This window comes from Capronia coronata (assembly GCF_000585585.1).
Source record: "Capronia coronata CBS 617.96 chromosome Unknown acBCG-supercont1.5, whole genome shotgun sequence".
NCBI classification, from domain to species: Eukaryota; Fungi; Ascomycota; class Eurotiomycetes; order Chaetothyriales; family Herpotrichiellaceae; genus Capronia; species Capronia coronata.
In genome coordinates, this window is record NW_006912897.1 from 843,659 (window position 1) to 870,320 (window position 26,662).

Genomic DNA, 26,662 nt, shown 5'->3' on the forward strand with positions numbered 1-26,662 from the left:
AGGAGCATGTCCTGACTTCTTTTCGAAAGTGGAACTCCTGTTTGCAGGTTTGAAACGGCCCCCAAGGCAGGCCTGTTGACAATTCTCCAGACCATGCGTCTGTCCCTCTCTGCTAGCAGCGGTGCTACGGTAGGTGGTACTACTATACTTGGTACCAGGAACCGGTCGAAGGATCACCATGCATTTCGGGCTCTAGGGCGGGCATTCTACTCAATCTTGCAACGGTCGTTCACGTTTCGTCTGCTAATCTGATCCCTTTCATTTTCATCTTTCGCGATTTCTGTCAGCAATCTAAAAGATCTTCAGCGCTTCCGTTCAGACCTGTACTGGTCAGTCAGTGGTCACAGCGTTCCGGATCTCGCTCTCGGTAAGCACTTCAGGAAGAAGAGAACCATATACAGAGTCCTGCTCGTTCGGTGTGTGAGTGGAGAGGCCGTGGAGATGGGGATTTCGAGCGTGGTAAGTACAGTACACGACCAACCGACTCTCCGATACAGACTGTCTGCATAACGCAGTCCATACATCCAAGCGAGTCAACGGGCTAATACTTTCCAAAGGTCGTATTGACAAGTCTGCTTGCAGCTCTGATCGATGCCGTCCCTCTCGTGAAGCGAGCCGAAGCCGTGGTGCAGGGGAAACTAGGAACAGATGGATACTGGAACGATTATGACGGTAAGGGTGTTCACCATGCCTTGCTTTGGAATCAGCGAATGGATGGCCAGGGGAGGGCCGTATCTCTGGTAGACTGGACGAGCCTGATGGCTGATACTTGGTGAACATAAACAGGCGGATCAAACCACTATCTACAATACGAAGGAAACGGCTCAGTGGCCGCAGGATGGCCGTCCGATCTGACCTGGGTCTCCTTCAACGACCTATGGGTGGCCAACCAACATACAATCAGTCGGAGCTGCGACATCCTATATGGCGCGCCCAACAATTCCGACCAGGAGACCCAGGACCTCTACGACGCCATCAAGCAGGTTGCCCATCAGACACGGGTCGACCATCGCTTCATCCTCGCCGCCGTCCTCCAGGAAACTAAAGGCTGTGTGCGTGCAAAGACCAGTGTCTCGCCTGATGGGATTCGGAATCCGGGACTCCTTCAATCCTTCAAGGGGAGTCATTCCTGCAACGATGGTGGGAAAGTACAGAATCCGTGTCCTAAGGGTCAGATCGTGGGTATGATTCAAGATGGAGGTAGGACATCTCTATATCAGGAGTTTATTGTTTCGTCTCGTGTCTGAGGCGAGGCGACGTGTTGTGTTTCTGTCACTGACTTGAATGCTGTTTACAGTCGCCGGTACATCGGATGGCCAAGGGTTCGCAACCAATATCAATGCCCAGAGCGATGTCGACGGTATTGATTATGCTGAAGCGTACTATCGAGCTGCCAGGCTGTACAACTCTGGTGCCATCGACGGGTCGGGGGATCTGGGGAAGGGCTCTGCCACGCATTGCTATGCTAGTGATATTGCCAATAGATTGGTTGGATGGACGGATAGCCAGTCGACATGTACTTTGGATGACACGTAGAATGGATGCGGTTTGGGTCTGTCGTGATCTAGCATGCTATTCAGCCATGTCAGCTCTTGCAACTTGAATGGTTCAGTAACAGAGGCAGCGCAGGATGGAGGTCGATGTAGCGAGTTCAGTTGGGCTCAGATAGTGACTCGTTCTGCTACGACTGCGAGCCCATTTGGTAGGTAGACGTGTCGAATCGTTCATACAAACACAGAGGTCTGGAAATGTGGGTGCAGTGAGTTCTGATGAAAACAAGATAGCTAGTATCAATCAGTGAGTGAGTGCATCGTCTTGACCGCTTCAAGTCGAGCGAGGTTGCTGCGGAGCGGAGATAAGAGCAAACCGGCCGATTATCGCTCACGCCCTCAGTCAATTGATTACTACTATTATTGCCTACTCTGCTATAGTATTGATCCATCCATCATCCATCTATCCCGCCCACAGCCTGCGGGTTCCTTCTCGGAGTCACTATACAATCAGCCCATCCTCCTTGACCAGGTATATCATTAATTATGTCGCATCAGAACAACGACCGAGAAGGCCTGAGTCCATCACCCGCCAATCTCCTCGATATCTTCACCGAAGACGACGAGGATGATGACGTCGACAGCTATCAGCCGACCGAAGAGCAAAGTACCAACGCCAGTGACACGCAAGACGACGATAGCGACGCCGCGTTCGCCGGTACGCTCGACAAACCCTCGTCTCTACGTTCTAAAAGTGTTGACCGTTTCTAGATGCACAAGAGACGTTAAGCGGGATTGAGATAGTGTTTGAGACCGGCGGAGACGATGAGGGAGAGCAGACAGAGACCGAGGCGGGCGCCGGTGGGACAGCGACTCGTCCTGCACAGGGTTTGTGTTTGTGCTCCTTTGCGTCCTCTCCTCTGTCCGTCTTGTCCTGATACGGTTGAAAACAGTAACGACCGCCGATATTCGAAGCCTGTTGAACGCGAGCGCACCCCTCCGACAGTTGATCCTTAGCCGATACCGTCTACTGGGACCCTCCGGTCGAGATTTGTTTGGGGACGATGATGACGAAGAAGAAGAGGACTTTGAGAGCTCTTCATATGGCGGCTTCCATGGACGACGGAGAAGACGGCGTCCTAAGCCAGCTGCCGATCGCTTCCCCAAAGTTCCCAGCGACAATGGCCGGGCGCTGATGAACTCCGGTCTGTACGGCACCCGGGATGACTTCGTGGACATCCTACGGAAGAGGAGGCGCACTGTCAGTGAACGGCTGGTGTGGAGGCGGCTCGGACTAGATGGACGATCGACCATGCGACGACAGAACAGGTTGATAGCGCAAGAATCCGTGCCTTCCACCACGACTGCGGACAAGATCATCCACTACGACAGCAGGGCATACTCCGGTCAATTCTCAGACGACGGCAACTTCTTCTTCAGCTGTACCCAGAACTTCAAGGTGCGCATGTATGACACGAGCAATCCGTATGAATGGAAGTATTACAAGACAGTCGACTATCCTTTCGGTCAATGGACCATCACCGACGCCACACTCAGTCCGGACAACAAGTTCCTGGCATACTCCTCCATCCGCCATACCGTCTGTCTCGCACCTACCGACCCGACCGACCATTCCGACCACACTTTGTTAGACTTCACTAACTTCGCGCCGGGCTCGGGCATGGGCCGCCAAACGTATGGATACATGGGCCGGCATGGCTTCGGGATCTGGTCTTTGAGGTTCAGTGGCGACGGTCGAGAGATTGTGGCGGGGACTTCTGACCACAGTGTTGTCGTGTACGATCTGGAACGTCGGCAGTCGACGGTCCGGCTATCCAACCACGACGACGACGTGAACGCCGTGTGCTTCGGCGATAAGATGTCCCCTCACATTCTTTACTCCGGCTCGGACGACCAGACCCTGCGCGTTTGGGATCGACGGTCTATGGCGGACGGCCGGCCCGCAGGCATATTCGTCGGACACACCGAGGGTCTGACGTACGTGGACTCCAAGGGTGATGGACGGTACGTGCTATCGAACGGCAAAGACCAGATGATGAAACTGTGGGATCTGCGCAAGATGATCTCGCCCAACGAGTTCGCCCGCATCGACCTCCACGCGTACACGACCAATTTCGACTACCGCTTCAGCCCGTACGACGAGGACGACTACGTTCCCAATCCCAAAGACTGCAGCGTCGTGACGTTCCGCGGCCACAGCGTGCTCAAGACCCTGATTCGATGCCACTTTTCACCCCCGGGGTCGAGCAACTCACGCTACGTCTACAGCGGGAGTGAAGATGGGAAGGTCTATATCTGGAACCTGGACGGCACGCGCAAAGCAACCGTCGACGTGGGCGAGGCGACTAAGTACACGCGTCCACGGACTGACAGTAATGGGTATGGCTACGAATTGCACGGCCACCACAGTGGAGTCTGGAAGACCTGTGTCAGAGATGCCAGTTGGAGTCCTACCGCACCGGTGTTGGCTGGTATGTATTGCATCACTGATCTACTTCCCTTCCATCACGTCCTGCTCCGTCCCCTATCCCTCACCTTTTTCCTCTTGCATTGCAGACACTCCCGACAACTTCATTTTACGTGCAGTTGGGAAAGTGAAAACCGAAAACAGCGAGAGTGACGAGTTTGCTGACTTGTTCTGTTCGCCCTTTTACAGCAACCTCCTGGAACGGCTGGGGCATGGCCACCGGCACAGTCTCCCTCCACAGCTGGAACGACGGCAACGAAGACGACGAAGCCCAGCCGCCCATGGCGTCCAACTACAACGCCCGCTTGGATCCCCGCGACGACTTCAATGCCGCCGCGCGTCGCGCCCGTGCTCTAGATTCCGATTCCCCCATGCCCGGCGTCCGCAGTCGAGTCGGAGGCCGTGGTCTACGCAGCAGCGTCGTGCAACCGCAGCGGTTGGGCGCCGCGGCTGGGTACGAGGACGAGGAGGACGAGGAGGACGGTGGCATATGGTGACAATCATTGACTGGAGTTGGCAGTGCTGTTCGACATATGTCGAGACGCCTGAGCCTGAGGAGAGGCGCGTGGCCTGATGCAACGGGTCAGGAGTAAAAGATGCAGTACGCACGAAATGATGATGGATCACGATGATGCGGATTGTAATGAATCCTCCTCCTCCGGGCCAGGGTGCCTGTATCGCTGTCTGTCTGGACTTTGCATTACTCTTGGAATAAAAAGCCGGACATCCAGAAAATGACATGTACATGATCATGATCATGGCCATGGCCATGGCCACGTATCTCTATTTTCGAGCATAAATTCACCCGGGTCTTTCTTGCGCCTTGACGGATTCGGTTTGATTGTACATGTCCAGACACATAAAACACATCCGATGAATGTTTAGAAACAGGGCGCGCAGGCTTGAATATTGGGAAGTAGGAGTAGCGATTGCGGCAGTGCAGTAGTAGTAGTACTAATGTTTCTTCCTCGATTCAACACTCCAGCACCTTGAAGTATCAAGATACCTTCCACTGCAACAGGGTATCAGTAGTACTTGTAGCTATTTTCTTCTACCCAAATTCCCGCCTCTGCTCCGGCTCCCGCTCCTCAACTGCTCTGTGTGCCAATCTACCTTTCTTAACCCACCAACACATTGTTGACCGGAATATGTACTGCACGATGATTCAGCAATGTCAGCCACTAGTGTTCTTTTCTGGGATTTTCGATTGTTCGGATGATGTTTCTTTGAGATGTAGTAGGTGATAGGGAATAGGTGATAGGAGGGGCGGGTTTCGAGAAAGAGGCCCCGAGAATAAGAGCAGCCATGCTGGGGTTGGGGTTGGACTTGGACTTGAACTCACTCAGTTTGATGAAGTAGCCGATTGCCCCCATGATCAGGAAACCCATGCCAACTGCTTGCGAGATCTTGATGAATTCTCTTCGATCGGCTGTTTGGGGGAAACAGAATGTTAGTCCAGGTCCGGAATCAAGGGCTCTTCAGGAGAAATGCAGAGATAGATTGATGTTCTGAGGGTCAATATTGGAGAGGATGCGCCTATTCAGAAGGAAGGTAGGTTTGAGCGCATCGTGTGCAGAAGACAAAGTGGGAGAGGTTTAAACAGTATTCGTGCAGTCAGTCGCTTGACATTGGTCAATCGCAAACAGCAACATTCGGTGTTGGGTCGTGTCATGCCATATGCGCCATGCCATTCTCCGTCTCTTTATTCTGGGTATGATTGCACTGGCCTAACTCCAACATATACTCTGCGGGAAGGGAATGCGGGTTTGAGTCAGGAGTAGAGCGCAGCATGGCCATGCAACGGGCCCTCAGGCCGAAGACATGATTGCGTCTGCGATGAGGCCTGCGCGTGATGCCAGACAAGCTCCATTTGCGAGAGCAGGTGCAGTGTCCCTGGGAACATTGCCAACACATCCCGTCTGCAGCAAACAGAAACACTCCGACAGCGCCGATGGGCATGCGCCGTACTGTACGGATGTAGGGGTTCTTTTGCTTCTATGCCTCAAGTCCATCTCTGACCATGCCCGACGAAACGGGCACGAACAAGTGGGAAAATAGTGTGGAGGAACTGTCACGTACGCTTTGTACATCTGTGGATGAACTGTGTTCCGTCTTTGAAGAATTCTTTGGGCACGTCGGCAATCTCTTGCACGAGGTCAGACATGTTGCGCGATCGTGGGGATGGTGGTTAGGTCGTAGACGAGGCGAAGGTCGGTCGGTTGGGTGTTGTGCTATCGCGTGGCTCGTTCTCGATTTCGGTCTCGGTCTTGCACCTCGGCGTCGATCGAGAAGCAGGGCAGGAAGATTGATGTGGAGCGTCCGCGCGCAGGGTCTCTTGAAGGTGGTCAGGAGTATGATCGATGCGGGGAGATGTGGTGGTTATATCGAGTCGACTGTTGTAGTGTAGTAGGTGGCATCATTTGCAGTTTGAAGTTGGAGTTACTATTACTGTGATTCGGGCAGCTTCCAGTGCAGTGTGATATGAGTGTCTTAATTGGGCACCTAAGGTCCCTCCTAAGTGAATGTACTAACTACAGGTAGTATGAGGTACTACTAAGGTATAGCACTAGAAGCCCGCAACCCCTGGTCAGGCCCAGGCTCAGCTTGGCGCGGAGGAGCTCCAGGCTTCAGCGTCACTTGTTACTCTCCTGCAGGTGGCACAGTGGTACCTAAAAGTACTAGCCGTGAGTGGCCTGTTGGGGAGCTGCAGCTGCGCTTCACATTTCAATTGTCGGACGTCCATACGGCTCTGCTGCGCCTCGTGTGCCTTGAGGTATCTCTGCCAACAACTACGATTCTGGCTTTCCTCATATCATTCTACATTATTCATCTATTGATTCCCTCTGCAACTGCTCGAGCTGAGGTTCATTTTGGGTTGGTGAAAGGGACCTCCGTGTGTTGCCGCAGTCCAGATCCTCACCGGCTGTTCTCCTCGCCTGAACTGAAACCCGCTCCCTCCGACCGTTTTACGGGCTGTGACCTTGACGCACCGCACAGCCTCAGCCTCTGTTATTTGATCGTTCATCCTTCCTGACCCTTTCAGACATACTCCAGGTCGAGACCCAAACCCACAATTACTTTGTCCTTGTTTTCATACTATTTGCGGGGATTGAAGGTCCGGAAAGATTGTTGTATCTGCTATTCCCCGAAGACAGCTGGCCTGCTTCATGTATTACACGCTGTGATATGCGTCGTTGAGCTCATGGGTTACTCGATCAAAAGTTCTGTACGTATCTTCTTGTCGGACATCTCCTGGACTTTGTCAGTTAGGCATGCTGCGGTTGGGAGTGGAAGAGGGGAAGAAGCTGATGTTCATGCCGGGGTTGATTTGAGCCATTTGAATTGATCTTCCTTCTGTGTACCTCTTTGCTAATGCAGGATGGATTTTGCAGACCTCATTACATGTCCGTGGTTCTTCTTGTGCATAACCCTCAGGCAGACAATCGACTTGTTTCCACCTTCTAACCACTTTCCAACATGGCTTCCGAAGAAGACAATTTTGACATTGACATTTATGGGGATGGAGAGGGAGACTTGGAAGCGGAACCGGTGCATATGGATTACAAGGTCGAAGATGAAGAGGAGGAGCAACATCAAGACCAAGAGCAAGACCAAGAGCAGGCCCAAGTGCAAGTGCAAGAAAACGGTGGAGAAGAAGGGGAACCAATTGCTGCGGAAGAGACAACAATCAAGACTGAGCCAGACGAAGACACTCAAGCCTATCCTCAGGATTTTTCTCAGGAGCAAGAAACCCCTCAACATGAGCAGCCCAGCAACAACCATGCCGGTCCGACACAGCCGGCTCCCTCCCACGGAACGAAGCGTAAAGAGACCTCGGACGATAGACCGGTCGACCCTGGCGCGACGAACGCACTTATGATCTCGGACTTACATTGGTGGATCACCGAAGATGATATCCGGGGATGGGCCCACGATGCAGAGGCCGAAGATGAGTTGAAGGAATTGTCATTCAGCGAACACAAGGTCAACGGCAAGAGCAAAGGGTAGGTCTCCTTACTGCAGCATGCGGACAAGGAGGGGAATTGTTGACGATCAACCACAGCCAAGCATATCTCGAGTTCTCCTCGCCTCAAGCGGCAACTGCAACCAAACATCAGATTGAAAATGCCGGAGGAAATCAACCAGGCTCTCGTAAACACTCTGTCGTATACACCGCCGCCACCCAGAATCCCTTCAAAACACTCCCCAAGGAGCCATCGAGGGCAAGAGAGGAACGACCACCCGTTCGCGGCTCTTTCCACTCCGCGCCGCGTGCAGACCACGGATACGGAGCGCCCAATCATGGGTATCGCGGCGGCCGGGGAGGAGGGTTCAATCGCGGAGGCTACAATGCGCACAACCAATACAACCGCAACTTTGCGAGTCCGATGGGAGGCTTCAACAACAACAATACCAACAATATGGCGTTTCAAGGTAACATGGGCATGGCCAACAATTATGTCCCCTTCAACCGGGGTGGAATGATGGGGAACCCGATGCGCGGCAATATGGGTGGCATGCGCGGGAACAGAGGCGGCATGAACAGTATGATGCCCATGGGAGGCATGGGCATGGGTAACATGGCCATGAATCCGATGATGGCTGGAATGGGCATGACAGGTTGGTTTGAATCGACCACTCTCGAGGTACTCATCGACTGATCTGATGTGTGGTAGGCTTCCAAGGCAATCAATTCAATCCCGGAATGTTCACCCCCGGGCCAGGCCCTAATTTTGGCGGGGGCGGCGGCGGCGACTGGAACCAACATGGCGTGAAGCGGCAACGACAAGAATAGAGTCTGGTCGAGGACACGCCGCGGTCATCTTGCGTTTCTGTCCATCCAGAGGCAGACGCCGTGCAGCTCATGCCCCATTTGAGGATCTCCGATCTTCAAGATACGCAAATATCCGACAAAGCAGTGACGTCGGGGGCGTTAAAGGGTCTGGAAACCACGGGGCGGCCTTGCGTTATAATAGCAGACCACGATTGGAGAATTCCCGGCGTGCTTGCAGAGACTCGGCGATGGCCTGGAGCGGCCAAAGTACGGAACACCAGCAGATTGGTTCCTGAGGAAGCTGTGTGATGTAATTCTGCGATTGGAATACCACAGATACGAACCTAAGATACGATGCTGACTGGCTGGAAGCTGGAAGTTCGTGTGGAGTTGGACAGTGCAGTTTTAGAGTAGTAAAGAGATTTGATCATTCTTTACCACTGGCAGCTCAGTGCTAGAGAGTAGGACCTCGGCTGAATTGCTGAGATACAGAGTTGAGGAGACAGACCGACCAGACCGACCAGACCAGCTGGTTGTTGTTCTGTAGACTGCAGTGGTATACAGTAGATAGATACCTAGTAGAACTACTTGAGGTCTACTACTAGTGATAGTAGTACTAGTACTCTACTACCCTGAAGCTAAAAGATGGACAACTCTTTTCTAGTGATCGGAATTCTGTTCCATGATCAAGTCATTGGCAGGGATCACCCTTCGTCTTTTGACAAGCGAAAAAAGTTAACCAGCGACTGGCAGCGCAATCCAACGGGCCAAGGCTTGCGCGCGACCCCTCGAGAGGGTCCTTGGATCCTTGGATCTGGTTTCTGTTCTCCAGTTCAGATCGCACGGACAGACTGGTTGATAGTTGATAATGCCCATCAGAAGTTGGTCTTGTTACTGCATATCGCGACCAGACTCCTACTTTTCCCTGAACGAACGCACCGTATCCTCTGCTTTCAGACGCCGTCGGCTCCATCATGCTGTGAACCTCGACACCTGTTGGACTGACCACGACGGCGCCGGCGACGACGAGTCTTCGGGACTCAATTCTGCTCAGCACCCCGCTTCACTGGTCTGTTGACTAGCCATCTGCCTCAAGCAACCAAGACAGGTTCTGATCCTGGCCCCCAGGACCAGCCTGCGACCAAATGTCTGGTCAGCAGCAGCAACCCCCGGCTGGGAAGGCGCGGCCGCCGCTCTCCACGCATGGTGACATTGCGAGATCTCTTCCCCAGGCGCAAGCACCAGTCGCTTCCATCGAAACCCCAGACTCAACGCTTCAGACACCCACGACAGCCACGACCACGACCACCACGACCACAGCGCCGACACCTTCCTCCCCCGCGCAACGCTCCCACTTCCGTATCCCTCAATCGCCCCTTTCGGCTGGTGGCGATGCAGCTTCCAGGGCGGCCAAGGTCCCCATTCCGAGATTGAAGAGATCAATGGATGCTGACAGTCAAGATGCGCCCCGATCCGGCGGGAGACACCGGGTCAATCATGCCTGCGAACCGTGTCGGCACCGCAAGACCAAGTGCAGCGGAGAGCGTCCGGTATGCCGACATTGCCAGGATTTCAAGATTAACTGCTTTTACGCCGATGGCAAACGAGATCGAGTCAAGAAGTGAGTGACGGATCCTCACCCTTATCCCACACCGTGCTGAACTGATTGCAACTGCAGGCAATTCGGTACCATGACTGAAAAGCTTGCCGACTACGAGAAGCTATTGAGGGACCTGGTGACGAGGGTGGGCGACCCAGATGCAAAGGCGATTCGAGCTGCATTGGAAAAGGTATGTCATACTCTACTTTCCATCCCAAATGAGTGATTCGGACGGCTGACGTCCACAGGAAACGACGTATGACCTCGACGACGGTGTCACCGATGCTACCGCGGAGACTGGCACCCTTCCCACCATCGATGGCGACGGGGATCAATCGGAGTCTGGAGCGGAATCTGAAGCCTCCGCTGGAGCCGGCTCGACGGGCGCTCTGGATCGGACCGACGAGGACTTTACTCGCGAGCAAGCCAGGGCGACCGGCTTCATGGGGAAGAACTCGGAGGTGACATGGCTACAACGGTTGAGAGAGGAGAACAAATATGGCGATCTGACCGGCGACGCGGAAGGCACCGAGAAGGAAAAAATACTCTCGGCCACATCTACGGCATCGTTCGCCTCGAGGCGTCAGGTAGGCGACGTCCAAACCCCTCTGGTTGAGATGGACGATGGCTTCACAGTCAACGACTCTAATTACCACCTCGATGACTTCCCCATCTTCACCTTCGAGGCAGTCGATCCCTACGAGATGCCGACACCAGATATCGCCCATCACCTCTTCAACTCATACATGGCTCGAGTCCATCCGTCGTTTCCCGTGGTTGGCAGGCTCAATCTCACCGGCCAGTTCCGCAGATTCGTCAGCGGGACGGTGCAGAACCCGCCGGAGAAATGGCTCGCCATTCTCAACATGATCTTCGCCATTGGAGCCAAGTACTCACACCTGATCAACGCCGACTGGAAAGGGGACGAACGTGATCATCTCATCTACTTCACCCGAGCTCGTCTTCTCAACATCAACTCGGAAACCTTGTTTCAGCACCCTGATCTACAGCAAATCCAGATCATCGGACTCATGTCTTTTTACCTCCTATGCACCAGTCAAATCAACCGAGGGTGGCTGTTGAACGGCCTTGCGCTTCGACAAGCAACTGCCCTGGGAATGAATATGCGCAATGATAGTGTCAATCTACCAAACCCTCTCAAAGAGATTCGATACCGAGTTTGGTGGGCGCTGTACACCCAGGAGCATCGGCTTTGCAACATGACGGGCCGAGTCAACTGTATCCTCGACGACCACTGCACCACGCCGCTGCCAGTGCCGCTCGAGGAAGACCAGTTTGATACTGAAGAGGGCCGGAGGCTTTTGAGCAAAGAGAGGCAGCAAGGAGATCGAGCCCCCGCCTCAAACCCTCAAACCCCAACCAACATCAATTCTACCCCTTCGACCGATCGCTCCCGTTCTCAAACCAAACTGGAGTCTCGATCACCTTCCATGCCTAGTAATCAGGGAGATCTCGAGTGGGCCAAGGATGTCCCGCCGAACTCATCTCTATATTTTCTCCATCTCGTGCAGTTGAGTCGACTGACGCAGAACATCTTCCATCGTCTCTACAATCCGGCATCCATTCAGGGGACGTGGTCTGATGTCCAAAAGACGATCAGTGAGCTCGAGGATCAGATTGAGCACTGGTACCGGAAACTGCCGCCCGCGTTTGCCTTTCGGAGAAAGCAGCGCGATCGCAGCTGCTACGAATATCGCCTGGGTCTCGGGTTTTCCTACTACAGCGCCAAAATGACCATCAATCGGCCCTGTCTTTGTCGTTTGGATCGCAAGATCCCGGGTCAGTCTGGCAAATCTCTCGATTTCAACCGTCAGTCGGCAGCCAAATGTGTCGAGGCTGCCATGGAAACACTTGGGATGATCCCGGATGAGCCGAACGCGGTGGGCTTGATCCGAGTGGGACCTTGGTGGAATATCTTGCATTTGCTTGTCCAAGCCTCGACGGTGCTCATGCTGGAGATATCCTTCCGTGCCAACCACATGCCGGAAGAGGCGGACAACATTCTCGAGGCGAGCAAGAAGGGCGTCCGCTGGCTCCATGCTCTGGCGGAAGACAATTTATCGGCCCGACGAGCCTGGGCCATGTGTTACTCCATGCTTGGAGAGGCGGCGCAGAAGATGGGCCGCAACGTGAATGATCTGCCCAATTTCCCTCCAGGTAAAGTGTCGCCTCCACAAGACGCTCCCGTCATGCCCGCCTATTCAGACGCCGGCAACCCGCATTTTTCAGCAGGTCTTTATGCATCAGGACCGCCTCAGCCCGCGATATACACGATGCCAGATCTGCCAAACACGCAAGCTTTTGCTGCGTATGACCCGATGATGCACTATGACCAATATTTCCCGGGTGACTTCCAGATGAACCAAGCCCTACCGTTCACGCAACCCATGGATGCCGAAATGGAGTTTTTGAGCAGTGTGTATCATGATGATCCATCGCAGCCACCCGGGGGCGTTGATGGCCGAGGGCCACGATATTCATGATTGAGTCTATCGAGCCGATCGAGCGAGCCGGCATGCGTCCACGACTGATGGCTTTTTGGTAATTTTTCGAATGTACGAAATTCCCTGGGTTGCAAGCTTGTACAGCAAGGGGTCGCTCGTGGAGAAAAGGGGGCGGGCGAGCGGGCTGAGTGGTTGTGAATATCGGTGCGTGCAGTGGGCACATACCTGTCGCTTGATCCCTTTGACATTCCGTTCCAGCATGGCGTCTACATACATACCTAGGGTGCTTGTCGCCGGGCTGCTCTGCCCTGCCCTGCGCTCACAAATATCACCTTTTGGTCCGACCACAGTTTCCAGATCGTTTCTCTTAAAGCTCTCCTCCCCTAGGCGACGGTGTTGCAACGGGTCTTCGCTGGCGAAGGCATTGCTCTACTTGCGATTTTCAAAAGCCTTTTCTTTTCTCTTGCTCCAATATCTCTCTGTGCGTACAGAACAAACGACCATCACGACCATCACGACCATCACGACCATCACGACCATCACGACCATCACGACCATCACGACCATCACGACCATCACGATTTCTACTGCAACAACTCCTACTATGGAAGTTTTGATCTGGTTCTTCGCCCTGGTGGTGCCCATAACAGCCATCAATGCCCCGATCAAACACGCCGGCAAAGCTCACTTTCATCCGAAATCAGCACGTCAAGTCGAACCCAACTCACCTGTCGAAGGATTGGGAGTACTGGGCCCACCACCGTCAGACACTGTTTCGACCTCGACCACGTCTTCGTCCTCTTCCTCTTCCCTTTCCTCCTCGTCCTTGATCTTGTCCTCGTCAGCATCAGTACCGTCATACTCATTTTCGTCCTCATCCTCTCCGTCCTCATCCTCTCCGTCCTCATCCTCTCCGTCCTTGTCCTCATTGTCGATATTATCCCCCACCAGCCTGATCGTCACCATCTCCTCATATCAATTCCCCACCACGGTGATCCAAGTCCCCATCGCCGCCGTGTGTCCTGATACACCTGCATCATCTGCAGCCTTCCCCATCGTCCAGCTATCGTCGTCGTCGTCGTCTTCTGCTGCTGCTTCTTCTTCTTTTTCGTCTTTCTCGTCTTCATCACTCCTGCCATCTCCTACAGCACCAACTGGATCAAGAGGAGGAACGGGAACGGGAGATGGTGACATTTACCCTTCTATCAACAATACTACCATCAACGCTACTACAACTACAGATTATCTACCCATCCAAATCAACGCTACAGCCCTGTTACCGAATGGAGATACCACGGTTTTCTTATCAACCACTACAACAACCATTATTAGGACGCTGATGATGATGAGTACTACCACTGGTGTTACCCGTACTTCCATGGCTGGGGATGGTGGTGATGGAGACACCGCACCCTCCTTGTCTCTCTCATCTTCATCTCTGTCTCTCTCATCTTCCTCTTCATCTTCATCTTTATCTTCCTCTTCAGAAGACACACAAGACACCCGACATCCCGAAGCACTACCAGCCAGAATAATCATGGACAACCAAGGCTGTCAAACGATCTACAGCGCCCTCACCACCACTTGGTGCAGCATGACCATCCAACCCGCTGTCGGCATGTTTCCTGTCACAGTGTCGGATTGTGATCAGTGGATTACGTTTTCGAGTGAGAGGTACAGGTATGGGTATGGTTTGGATGGGGGGTGTTCTGCTTCCGTCGCAGTGCCGACTACTATTTCGACACATGGGGTTGAATCTGGGCTTGGATATGGGTTTGAATCTGAATCTGGATCTGGACTTGGATCTTGGTCTACACATGTGCTTGAATCTGGGCCTCAGTCTGGATCGGGACTTGGACCTGGGTTTGTGGAAGATGCCCAACCCACTTCTTCCCCCACCGTTACTGGAAATACCGGTCCTTCAACATCAAATCCAATCCTGTCTGGTGCGACGGCGGGGCCTGTAGCGATGTATGCGGCGCATTGGTACGATTTGGTTAGAGGACCTATTCCGACGCTGGTGCGTGTTGAGGAATGTCTTCCGAACACAGATTCGGAAATCAATGGCGGTGGAAGTGGAAGTGAAAGTGAAAGTATAGGCGGGCGACTACAATGTCGCACATCAAGTGAGAGTTGGGGTATGGTGACTTTGACCAGCACAAGGACCGGGACCAGCGTGGCTTCATTTTCAGGGGTGAGTCGACTTCTTTTTATTTTTGTTTTCTGTTTTTCATTTTGAGGTGTTCTTCGTCTCTCATCTACCTGTTCTCCCTGGGGAATGTTATCTTGTTTGTTTGTGTACCAATTCTCCTTGTTGTTGAGATGGCCATTGACAGGTGATGGATGATCTGTTTCAACAGTTCTGGGATTTATCATTTGGCCTTCTTTTGTCACGATGCTTATCACATCTCAAGTTCTCCCCTGTTTCTCTTCTTTCAAGCAAGAACTTTATTTCGACGTGTTTGATCTCTATCCACCGAGTCTTTTTTTTGATATCATTGACTAACCATATCCTCCCGCTTTTCTTCCCCCGGTACAGCCTGCTATCATAACTTCCGGCCAATATACCGTGACGACAACCCTCTCATTCGAATCGACCTTGACTACTACCAGTCTCGTTACGATGTCTTCTGTTGTGCGCCATCGACTTCAGGGGCCAGGAGAAGTTAGTGGTGATGGAGATGGAAATACAGCAGCGCCCACTGCGACCATCCAACAGCAAAATACAGTTACGGTGGCGGTGACGATGCCTACGACTACAAAGACTTTGTTGTTGGAATCTGTTTCGAGGGTTATGGTTACTGTGACGGTGCAGACGACTACGACTGTCGAGGTCATTGAGACGAGGACTAGGAGTGTTTGAGAATCGATCAACATCAGGACTCGGAATGTATGAGAATCAATCAACACGAGGACTCGGAGTGTATGAGAATCAATGAGGCTAGGCTATGGAAAAGGGATATGAGCTTGGAGCTGGGGCCAGGGGCCAGGGGCAGCGGATAAAGGCTGGGTGCCAATTCAGATTCAGATGGCAGTCAACTCACGCGGGTGGTTCTGAGAAGACCGCCGTCTGTTATGACACCAAGCCTCATGACTGTGTTGACTACGGAAGAAAAGCTACTGTGCTGTCTAAGCGCCTCTGGAGGTATTTGTGATGACTGATATGAGTATTGGTTCATGGCATCCTAGATTGACGAGATTGACTCTGAGCATTTGCGGTAACATGCATCAACACTCAAGTGGTCCTAGTGGGGGAATCGTGGCCAGTATATCTTCCGTCTTTGAGCACTATAGCATACCTACAGCTTATTGGGATGGCCTCTTCCGATATTGAAACTTGTTCCGTAGGTATTTGTGAGCCTGGGAAGGTCCTGACAATCTGCAAGGGATGTATATTCGTTGACGAGATGATCCATATCATCCCATCGTATGCTTTGTCATCCGTTGTTTCTTCTGGGTTTGTAAGTTTTGGTATATTTCTTGTTGTGGATCTCGTTGTAAGTACATCTCCAGGGAATGTCCATCTTTGCCTGTATTATCTTCCCACTGAGCACCATAGATCGTTGATGGCTTGATGCTGCGGCCTTCCCTGACCAAAGCATCGAGGACTCGAGGGAATCTCACCAATGGAATCCTGAACAGACGAATCCAGACGGGACTAAAATGCGACTACTGTCTACCTACTAATCTCCAACCTTTATCACAATCTTTCCCACACCAGACTTGCTGACCAGGGCCTCAAATGCCGCCTTGACGTCCTGCCACTGGTACAATTTCGAGATTACAGGATGAAGCTGGTGGTCGTTGATGATCTGCACCGCTTTCTCGATCATATCACGTCGAGATCCCATCACACCACGAACGACTTTGGCGCCACCGACGATCGCGGGGATGAGGTTGGTCGGTTCGCCTCCGGCCAGGAAACCTATGAGGGAGACCAAGCCTCCCGGCCTGACAGAGCGGATAGACTGTGCAACGGTTCCCACGCCGCCCAGGTCCAGGACGTGGTCGACTCCTTTGCCCTGGGTAATGCGAAGGACCTCGGCCGCCCAATCCGGGGTTTTGGTGTAGTTGATCAGATGAGTCGCTCCGAGCTTGCGAGCAGTCTCGAGCTTTTCATCCGATGACGAGGTTGCAATCACGGTAGCCCCGGAGGCCGATGCTAACTGTGGTCTGTCAAAATGTTGGAACTGATGGTCAAGAGAGGTAAGTCATACCTGAATGGCAAAGCAGCTGACGCCCCCGGTTCCCTGAGTGAGAACAGTCATGCCCTTTTTGAAAGGTTGGGGCCCATAGAAGAGAGCATTCGAGGCGGTCCCGGCGGCCAGTCCTAAAGCTGCGGCTTCTGCGGACGATAAATGCGTCGGCGCAGGGACAAGTCGATCATCGGCCTATCGATGAGGCTGGTCATCCCGAATCGGTCAGGTGTTTCACGGTGGACGAGGCAAGCTTACCAGAACAGCATATTCCGTCAGGGTGCCGTCTTGATCTCCTGCGCCCAAGCTGGTTGATCGATCCATGACAAGGACATCCCCGTCCACCCACAGATTCGTGGTCAGCAGGACCGTGTCCCCAATTTTCCACCTGCTGTCTGGCCCGACCGCTTCGACCACGCCGGCGCCATCGCCGCCCGCTATCAGATGCGGTTTGGCCACGTTGGGGAACGCCGGGCTGCGGGCAATGACCATCGCATCTCGGGCGTTGAGAGCAGCGGCTTTGATCCGCACGAGAGCGCTTCTGGGCCCAGGCGCCGCCGGCTTGGCCTCGTTATCCGACAGATACAAATTGCCAATGGCTTCAGAAGAGTGCCAGTCCATGGGCGGGGACGGCGCAATCCGCCATGCGGAAGGCATTTTCAAAGACCGCGACGAACAAAAAAATCGGCGAACGTTCGCACAGGTAGTTGGTATTTGTCTCATTGAAGTTGGAACTCACCGGATCTGGAGACTGGGGACTTCTGGGGTGGCTTTATACTCGTCTTTCCGGCTTGACGTTGATTAACAAGCAATTGCACTGTACGGCGTATATGGTCCCTGCAGATGCGTATTCGTCGGAGCGACCAATTTTGATTGGGTCTAATCGAGGCTCTGAGCCCCTGAGATCGGAATTCCGCGGCAGATCGTTGGGTCGTTGGTTGTTCTTTTGACATGATTGGCTAGCCTCGCCACGGTTGTAAACCTGTAGATTCCAGATGCGTCTTCGTCCTGATATCAATGGAATAATCTTGTCGGCAATTGACTCGCAGCTTGAGTTCCTCGTCTGAAGTGAGAGGGTGAATATTCAATGAAAGCCTAAATATCAGCCCGGGACACTCACCATTCCCAGGGAAGTGGTCTATACAAGACTGGATATGGGACGTTATGTGGTCAATGTCAAGACTCAAGGTCCACTGAGGGCGTAGTTGTAACCCCTTCGACCAATTCCAATCCCATACTTCTCGCATATGTATGTATGTCCAAACAATCCTCAGCAATCCGGATCTCTCCGTTCCATCATCAACAACAACAACAACTTCACAAGGGCGCCCTCCAGCAACACAATACCACCGACACACCGATCTCGTGGCGACAACCGTCCCTCCCCTAAAGGGTGATATATTTAATATTCGGAAATATGGTCAACAATTCCAGGCCATGGTGGCTCAGTGGAAAGAACGCACAGCATTCGCTCAGTTCGAACCACTCACCATGCCGGGATTGAGGAGGTTTGGCGCAGTCTTCTCTGACTAGCCCGAGACACATCTCCTCTGAGCATCTATATCTCTAATCGAACTCCTTTGGGGGGACTTCGACAAGGATATCGGGATACCCAGAGGGGAGAGAGTTGTCGGGCTGGTATGCAGAGAAGACGGATAGCGCCAAACCTCCGCCCAAAAAACCGCGGGTCAATTCGCGGTTTCACTTCCCTATCACAGTGCAATCCTCTAGGGGGGATTGACCGATGGGGAAGTGTTTTTGTCGTTTGGGTGAACTGTTTTTTCGTTTTTTGAATATCCTTCTGGCTTTTGTGTGTGTGTGTGTGTGTGTGTGTGTGTGTGTGTGTGTGTGTGTGTGTGTTGCCTTTGATCTGACTGACCTCGTGCCCTCCCCTTTGACAAGCACTTCTCTGATATACTTCCTTCAGGTTATCGACACCTCCTTACAGCGTCTGCCTTATACGACCTCGGTGGCATCTACGTCTCCGGATGTGCGACTGAACCCTTCGCTCAATACACACCCATGGTTCTTTCCAGTCTGAAAACTCCGTACCTGAAAGTGACGGCGCAGCCAGTTTGAAATTCTACTCACTCTACTGAGTCCTGAGTCCTGACTACCGATCCATCAAGAAGCAGCGAAGCCGCGAGAATGTGGTGTCAGCTTCAAACTTCGACCACTGTGAGTGCCCGGGGATATTACTACGACTGTGAGACGCTTGAAATCCGAGTCCAGGGAAAGAAGGTCGTCACCGACCCAAGCAGCATATGCATACCGTACTACAGAGCCAGTGGTGCCACCTTCCGTTCCCTGTGACGGATTCTTCTTTTCACCTCGTACAGATCTCTTTTCCTCAAGTAACAGTGACACAGCATGCGGCACAACGAACCTTCGAGAAGGGCAAACACCGTTCCAAAAGATACAGGTTTGCATTCTCCCACTGCAGTTGGAGAATACTTGAGCACAAGAAGAGTGTCAGTTGGTTTGCACCGTGACACCTGGTCGTGTAGCCCTGTCTGGGGCGGGTTGAGCCTTCCTGCTTCTATGCCAACGAACCCATGGTTACAGAGTATTGTCCACTCCTATAAAGTCTGGGATTGCCTTACAGCTTCATTCCTTCACATGCGGGCTTCACAATTCCTACGGATCAAACGTGCATTGAGTCACCTATTCCCCATCTCTTGGTGACTGAAGAAGTATATCAATTCACCAGCATCGTTATCCATACAACAACAGCCACCCTAGCCTGTTCTCCAGCATTGCATTTTCACAAGCCATCGTTTAGTCAGTATCTGCCCTGACAACCAACTTCTCCCGCAGCGGTTTGAGCGCTACCAGGTCTCTGGTCACTTCAAGAGTACATACTGCTCCGCCACAACCATCGCGGTTTGGAACAAAAGCAAACAGAACCACCGTTGGAACCAATTGTCAGTGTCACTATGGGCGACCGGTATATAAATCGACGTTCTCGTTGGAGGCTTTGCTCCCCTACACATCCGTATCATCAGAACGTCTCGACCACTACAACAAGGCATATACCCTCAACGACCGGTTCGGAAGTTCGAAATATACCATATCTGAGCATAACAACTGCACAGAATTCACGTCGACATCTGCCCACAAAATCAGTCTCCAAGATGGGCAAGTGCATCATTTGCGGCTCGAACAAGGGGGAATTCTACCAGTGCAACTGCTCCCTGGACAGCTCTCCGGCTGGTGGACATTCGGTTTCGACAACGACTTCATCGGTACCATCGAAGACAGAACCTACGTCTACGTCTACATCTATAACCACTTCCGGGAATTCCTGGTCGAAGCAGTGGGATTATGTTGGTGGGAAAGTGTCCAGAGATTCCAAAGCTGGCTCAGGTGGAAGTGGGTATAGCTATGGTCGCAGATGAGCCTGTGGAGACCCGGCTCTGGGGAGAGCTGGGGAGTCTGGTCCCTGGAGAGATGATGGCCGATGTTGTTGAAAATTGGGCATACAGAATGCCCCGTGCCGGGCTGCTCCATGGTTTCTGAGTGCTCTAGGTTCTGTCGAAAGATAACTCGACGGTCGGAATGCCTGGTTTGAGGCCGGGCGCGGGAGTTTGTATATGGACCGGATGGATGTCCTACACATTGGTAACCCAATTCGGCAATGGGCTTGACCGTGGAGTTGTATTCTTCAAGGCTATTATTAGGGATAGACAGGACTCTTACAGACGAAGATCGATCCTTGGTTTCTATTGATACAGACCCAACAGCCATGACCTGGCGAAAGCGTCCTTGGTCTGCATTCAAACTTCCAAAGTAAGGGCTGGGGCTACATGGGCATCCTGTAAGCCTGTATATATCTCACCTTCAGGGACTCAGAGGTCTGAAGTCCTTATGATATATATAGGTCGATATCTGATAGGACTTCAGACTTGTAAAGAACGGACTCTTCTCGACATGAGACAGATCATAGATGATTCTATGATTCTGACAGAGGTTTATTCATGACCACCACGCTTGTCAAACCAGGCTCCCTTTCTTCCGATCGAAGAGATTGTTCTGTTGAACTAAGTGTATGGTTGCCAACTTTTATCATTATGATATTTCGCTGACCAAAGTATAACTCATCTGCGACGGCTGAGTGTGTAAAGAAAGGTATGATTCCATTTCACCAGTCCATGTCTTAAATCTTTTGGCCACGAAAGGAAAGACGAACCCATGGTCCTGAACAGATCATTCGCCTGAGGACAGTCTTCCCAGTCTCTCCAGTCATCGATTTGCATACTGCAAGCTTTGGTCGATGCACCTGTGTACCACGGTCCAGCCGGCCGAAGCAGGCCGCAGACCGGCTGGATGAAAGTTGAAACAAACCCCCCAGCTTCAGCTCCAACTACCTTACTGCTCAACCCAAGACTCCTGCTCCTTGAAAAACAGCACGTGCGGCGCACTCCTGACCTTGAGCAGCGACATGCCGAACTTGCCCAGTCTGGGACAAACGTCGTTCAGCTTCTCGACGTCCGACCGTGTCGCCAGAGCAAGACCGTGTTTCCAGTCATCTCCCTCCACTCCAGGTCTGTCCGGGACGCCGACGACCTCTATCCCCTCCAGGTCGGGCACGACGACGACGTCTTTGCGTCCGAACCCCTCGATGAACGTTTCCATCCAGTTCTCCTCGAGGAGAACGCTGACAGTCACATCGGCCAAGCCGGTCTGACCACCACCACCTCCTCCTCCAGCACAAGCATAAAGAACCTGCCCTACCTCAGCAGGCCGGAGCGACCACATTCCCAGATTGAGGACTTTCAGACTCTGAAGGCCTCCGGAGCTGAGAGTCTCGAATCTCTTCTTCAGCGCTGCTGGAGCGCGGCCGTCGCTGGCGAATGGCAGGATTCCTTCGGCAACTTTTTTGTTATCTGTATCTTTTTTCCCGTTTCCTGCTCCAGCACCGCCTTCATCGTCTCCGGCCAGCTGATCCACGACTTCAGGGACAAAGTCAAAGCTGGCGCCGACGACGCCTTTGACGATCAAATTGGGTAATTCCTCGCCCTGGACTCGCGCGAGGAAATCGCTGTCTTCGTGGCCGCGGAACGTGTAGCTGACATCGACCATCTTTAGTCCACCTGGACTTTGACCTCCACTTCCGCCTTTAGGGTCACCTTCACTTTCATCTTCACCTTTACCTTCATTTTCACTTTTCCCTCCATTCGACCGTTTCTCAAAGATCTCTCCTATCGCCTTGAAGAAACCAGGTCTCGCGAACGAATCGATGAGATGCAATTCTTGCAGATTCGGCAGCAGCCGGAAGAACGCTTCCGCGTCTTTACGTGAAGCGTCGTCCAACCCATCAATCAGACAGCTGAAGAAGGTCAATGTCGTGATGTTCGGCAGGGCTCTGGCCAGTCGGCCTAGGAACGGAGGTTTGCCGGGGAACCCGAGCCCGAATAGTTCCAGACTGAGATGGGTGATGGACTGCGGCAGATCTGGTAATGGCGGTTGCGTGGTGATGGCGTCGGACGGGACTTGCACTTTACCCTGGTATTCGTCCAGCTTGATGTCCGCGGTCAGAGTGAGCTGTCGTAGACGCGACGCTTGGGGAGGGAAGTCGGGGAACTCGAATTCCTTTAATGAGATCTGTGCTGCCAGAGGGAAAGAAGCGGCATTGCCTGGTCCAGATGAGCCTGTCGCGGCACGGTTGTGGTCTTCAGACATCTTGCACTCAGAAAGGAGGACACAATCCCCTTCAAACCAACGATCCAATATCAGATATAGTGCTCGTCTAGTCGTCTCTCTTTGCGGTGTCTTCCTTAGGGAATCGTAGGATAAGACTTGGAAAGAAGCTGACCACCTCCCTTGGATCACGGTACAAGAACGAAAGGTTACGCACGCCGCACGGTATTGCAGATGAGGTTATGGACTGGATGGCAAAATAGCGGCGCTCGATGGCCTGACATATATATATATATATATACTTGAAACTTACATTTACATTCCCAGAGTCACATTGTTCTCCTCTCGACCCTGCTGCTTGCTGACTGCCGTGCTTGGGCCTGTTTCCTTCCACAGATCGTGCTTGTGGGTTTACCGTTTACCCCTCAAGAATCTGTCCCGGACGCGGGGAATGGACAGGGATGTTTTGTGGATACGGGGTTCTGACACGGGGAACCGATTGAGGAGGTCGGAGGAGCTTTCAAGGGGCTGTGTTCGGGTGAAGAGATGGTTGCAGATCAGTGGGTTGACGACAGCGAGGGAAGTGAGTGTCGGGGTAAAGGACAATCGTGTAAGAGGATTTTGGTGGGCGTCAAGAAACGGTTGGAAATCTGTCCTGAATCCTGATACCTGATACCATCACTCTCTGAGTCTTTGCAACTGCAATTGATTCGAGAGGAGGAGCTGCACGGTTCGAAAGCGCCAGCATTCAGGCGTTTGTGTTTCTAGAGAACAGACGCATGTCGACAAAGATGGATGCCAATGTGTTGCTACATAACTCAGCACAGGCAATACGGTAAGGGTTCATCTCCTGAATCGCCAGTATTGACAGAAAGTCCAGCAACAACAGATACATTTGAAGCCGGACAGAACAGATGAAGAAAGAAAAAGTCGGGTCCAATCGAAGCAATGCCACTTGAACAACGATGACAAGGTACTAGTAACTCAAAGAAACAAAAGTCCCAGCCATCGTCAGTGCATCCTTAATCAACTACAGATAACCAGCCAGCGTTGAGCCGTAAGAACCTCTTCTCTCTGTATCAATCATTGAACTCCGTGTTCCAGAGGTGTGATATGCCCCAGCTCTCTTCTTCCAACAAGCCAGCATCAACGCCGTGATGCTGTCTCTGATGCACAGCTCGTGGAACTTGAAGGAGACACCAACGTCGCGCCGACCAAGTGGATTGTTGCCGGAATCGGATCTTCCACAGATGACTTCAGATAGCAGTTGTCCGCCTCGTGCACTCGGTCTGGAGCAAAGACGAATCCAGCGCAATGACTTCCAGCACTGCTGGCCTGGTTGCGGATCTCGCATTGTGTCAAGCATTCCTGGAAAGAGCCGGCCGGCACGAACGGATAGATGTTTTGGTCGGGATAGTCGATGTCGCAGAGGATGGTATAGTTGGCCTTCCTGGTCTGTTCAAGGAGAGTCGTGCCATTCGCGGCGTTACATGGCAAGATGTCGGGAAGAAGAGAAGGGCTGGCGCAGTCGGTACCGGTGCAAGGAGTCGCTGGAGTCATGGCGGGAGGCAAGACTGTGACGCCGGCTGCGATGGCGACAGCTTGCTTGACTGTCGATGTGGACAGGGTTTGTCCGTCAAGGGCACGATGGGAGTGTAGTGCGTCTCGAGGGTGGACGGATGCCAGTGTGGTGGGACACATGAAGGTGCAGAGGATCAGCATGTAGCCGACAATGGGGTGGGAAAGATCCATTTGTGCTGTCCAGCGACCATCGTTAGTCGAATATGCTTGGACATCGGCCTGAGGTCTCACCTTGTACTTTTTGTCCAAGAAACTGAATACCGGCACTGGGTACCAAACGATGAGGATACAATCTGTCGAACAGTCAGTGGTCGTCGGCGGCGATCGATGGGAGTTGGATGACCGGATCGCGAGGTTCAAACAACAGAAGGCTTACAACAATCAAAGCGCAGCAGACAACAGAGGAACTACATTCTACTAGACCCCGTTGCCAGTGTTGTCTAGGCCAGCAGTTAAGTATCTCCGAGTCCCTTGATGACGGCGGGCGACTGGATGTCATGCGAGACCGACTCCGGGAGGACTCCAGTGCGGACTGAAGTGGTAAGCCCTCCAAAGCAGCAATCAAAGACCGAGTGAGAATGGTTCGATTGAGGTAATGCTCCTGTTTGGACCTTCATTGAATCATATTGAATGAGCTCAATCGCTCATGCTATGTATCTGGTACCATCTCCTCGCTGTCAAGACGGTCTTCATCAGCAAGCTCATCCTCCATCCAGCCAGAAAGGTCTCAGCTTCCATCCACCGCTATGCCGATGGTCAGGCATCTAATTCGACTAGGTGGCTCCAGACTTGCCCTTGTCCTAGTCCAACTTTACCACTCCAGCAGGCCGTCGCTCAGGTCCGCGCGCAACAGAGAACAGCCAATGCGCTGAACTGCCCGAGAACCGCTAGGGTGGTGAACATGAAGCGACTATTCCGCCTTCTGGGCCAGGTCCCGTACCCAAGGGGACGTTGATGCGTTCTTTTCGATATCGGCAGCCCAAAGTGCTGCGCCCACAGTGTTGGTGAATGCAAAGACGAGATTGGCAAAGGGGATCAACTCCAAGACGAATGCCATCACACCGAACGAGGTGTAACCGCCACGCATCTCGTCCACGTGCACTTCTCGTTGCCGCTTCGACCACCCTTTCAGTTGGAAATATCTCGTATGTGCTGTTGGACCCGCTCGTTTCCCTTGTAGGAGGATGAATAGCACCGTGCCAACAATAGGGATGAAGTTTAGTGGCAAGTAGAGCACATAGCGAATGATGGCATTCGGTGTGAACTTGGCAAAAGGCTTCTTGACCAGCTTTCCCAGACGCGCAATATTGTCACCTCCTCCCGATACCTGTCTTCCTTCCGTGACCAAATTGGTACAGCCCTGTGAAAGGAGAGTGCCATCGAACGTGTCAATGAGGGCGTCTTCGATGAGGAAGGTTCTTGAGAGAAGATTGATGAGCGTAGAGCTTTCGCTGAGGGTAAGCAAAGCGGCAGTGATGGCCGCGACTGGCCCCGAAGTGAAAGCCATGACTGCAGCTTGAGGGACATATGCGACAAGGAACATCAACGTGGTGACTCCGAGGCTGAGAGTAATGGTAGGTGCCAATTTGGAGGTCAATGGTCGCCATAGGTCTTTATGGGAGACGAAGTAGAGGATGCCCTGGTAGATGTGAGAAAAAGGCCCTTTATCATCCCCCGGACAGTGTCATACCTTGAAAGGATACAGGTATGCGTGAGATTGGAAGGCTTCCTGAGCCATCGCCTTGACTCTCTCCGCTTCCTCGGCTGCAACTTGCTTGACCCGGTCGGCCATCTTGGATCAAAGCTGCGTGTAGAGGATGGGTATTTCGAATGCGATCTCAAATGAAGGAAAACAAGAGAATCACTGGTATTTCTGTGTGATAGTGAGGCAAGGAAGCAGGACAGCGCAGGTGAGGCTGGTTTAATACTAATTCTGTCGTCAGAGGCATAAAGGAAACATTTTTGGATGTGACTGTCTCTCGACGGATGATGCTACCGTTGAATGCCAGTGCGTGCCATGGCAGTGTTCATTCGATGCCCAGACGATGATGTAGTGAGTTTGGCTGCGGCATTGAATGACGTCACTGCGCAAACAATGCAGTGGGTCTAGTACTCCGCCGGAGCCTGATGAGTAAGTAGCCTTGTTCCTCTTGTTCGTAGCAACAGAGTGCGAACAGACCCAGACCAGGGAGGTTGAAATATATTGTCGCCCTATGTAGATGGTCGAGCATGTAGTCTACAATTACCAGTTCGCTCCTACGTAGGTCAACCGGGTCTTCAATCAACCACAATAAAGGAGACCAGGAAAATGGAATCTTACAGGAGATCTGCTATTTTCTCAGCCTCGTGCTATAACAACCAAAATATTTAGTCTGACAAAATAACTAAGGACGGAGAGGACGGCTCGTGGCCGGCGCAGGCTCTGTCA

General features: G+C 52.5%; 8 protein-coding genes across 8 annotated transcripts; 4 read left to right on the plus strand and 4 right to left on the minus strand.

The window, feature by feature from the left end:
- Positions 1-441: 441 nt before the first annotated feature.
- On the plus strand, positions 442-1,536 carry A1O1_05976 (uncharacterized protein; the record flags this gene model as incomplete). Its single annotated transcript, XM_007726858.1, has 4 exons — positions 442-459; positions 558-672; positions 787-1,200; positions 1,298-1,536. The coding sequence occupies 4 exons, from the start codon at positions 442-444 to the stop codon at positions 1,534-1,536; spliced, it is 786 nt and encodes a 261-aa protein (XP_007725048.1).
- A 500-nt stretch (positions 1,537-2,036) lies between these two features.
- A1O1_05977 (uncharacterized protein) lies at positions 2,037-4,475 on the plus strand (the record flags this gene model as incomplete). The annotated part of the gene is made up of 4 exons (XM_007726859.1): positions 2,037-2,208; positions 2,262-2,378; positions 2,444-3,982; positions 4,168-4,475. 4 exons carry the CDS (start codon positions 2,037-2,039, stop codon positions 4,473-4,475), a joined length of 2,136 nt encoding a protein of 711 aa, XP_007725049.1.
- Positions 4,476-7,455: 2,980 nt separating this feature from the next.
- On the plus strand, positions 7,456-8,639 carry A1O1_05978 (uncharacterized protein; the record flags this gene model as incomplete). Its single annotated transcript, XM_007726860.1, has 2 exons — positions 7,456-7,982; positions 8,042-8,639. 2 exons carry the CDS (start codon positions 7,456-7,458, stop codon positions 8,637-8,639), a joined length of 1,125 nt encoding a protein of 374 aa, XP_007725050.1.
- Positions 8,640-9,897: 1,258 nt separating this feature from the next.
- On the plus strand, positions 9,898-12,856 carry A1O1_05979 (uncharacterized protein; the record flags this gene model as incomplete). Its single annotated transcript, XM_007726861.1, has 3 exons — positions 9,898-10,373; positions 10,431-10,542; positions 10,601-12,856. The coding sequence occupies 3 exons, from the start codon at positions 9,898-9,900 to the stop codon at positions 12,854-12,856; spliced, it is 2,844 nt and encodes a 947-aa protein (XP_007725051.1).
- A 3,644-nt stretch (positions 12,857-16,500) lies between these two features.
- On the minus strand, positions 16,501-17,670 carry A1O1_05980 (uncharacterized protein; the record flags this gene model as incomplete). The annotated part of the gene is made up of 3 exons (XM_007726862.1): positions 16,501-16,983; positions 17,035-17,208; positions 17,272-17,670. The coding sequence occupies 3 exons, from the start codon at positions 17,668-17,670 to the stop codon at positions 16,501-16,503; spliced, it is 1,056 nt and encodes a 351-aa protein (XP_007725052.1).
- A 3,711-nt stretch (positions 17,671-21,381) lies between these two features.
- On the minus strand, positions 21,382-22,695 carry A1O1_05981 (uncharacterized protein; the record flags this gene model as incomplete). Its single annotated transcript, XM_007726863.1, has 1 exon — positions 21,382-22,695. One exon carries the CDS (start codon positions 22,693-22,695, stop codon positions 21,382-21,384), a length of 1,314 nt encoding a protein of 437 aa, XP_007725053.1.
- A 1,104-nt stretch (positions 22,696-23,799) lies between these two features.
- Positions 23,800-24,405, minus strand: A1O1_05982 (uncharacterized protein; the record flags this gene model as incomplete). Its single annotated transcript, XM_007726864.1, has 1 exon — positions 23,800-24,405. One exon carries the CDS (start codon positions 24,403-24,405, stop codon positions 23,800-23,802), a length of 606 nt encoding a protein of 201 aa, XP_007725054.1.
- Positions 24,406-25,144: 739 nt separating this feature from the next.
- A1O1_05983 (uncharacterized protein) lies at positions 25,145-26,026 on the minus strand (the record flags this gene model as incomplete). Its single annotated transcript, XM_007726865.1, has 2 exons — positions 25,145-25,873; positions 25,925-26,026. 2 exons carry the CDS (start codon positions 26,024-26,026, stop codon positions 25,145-25,147), a joined length of 831 nt encoding a protein of 276 aa, XP_007725055.1.
- Positions 26,027-26,662: the final 636 nt, after the last annotated feature.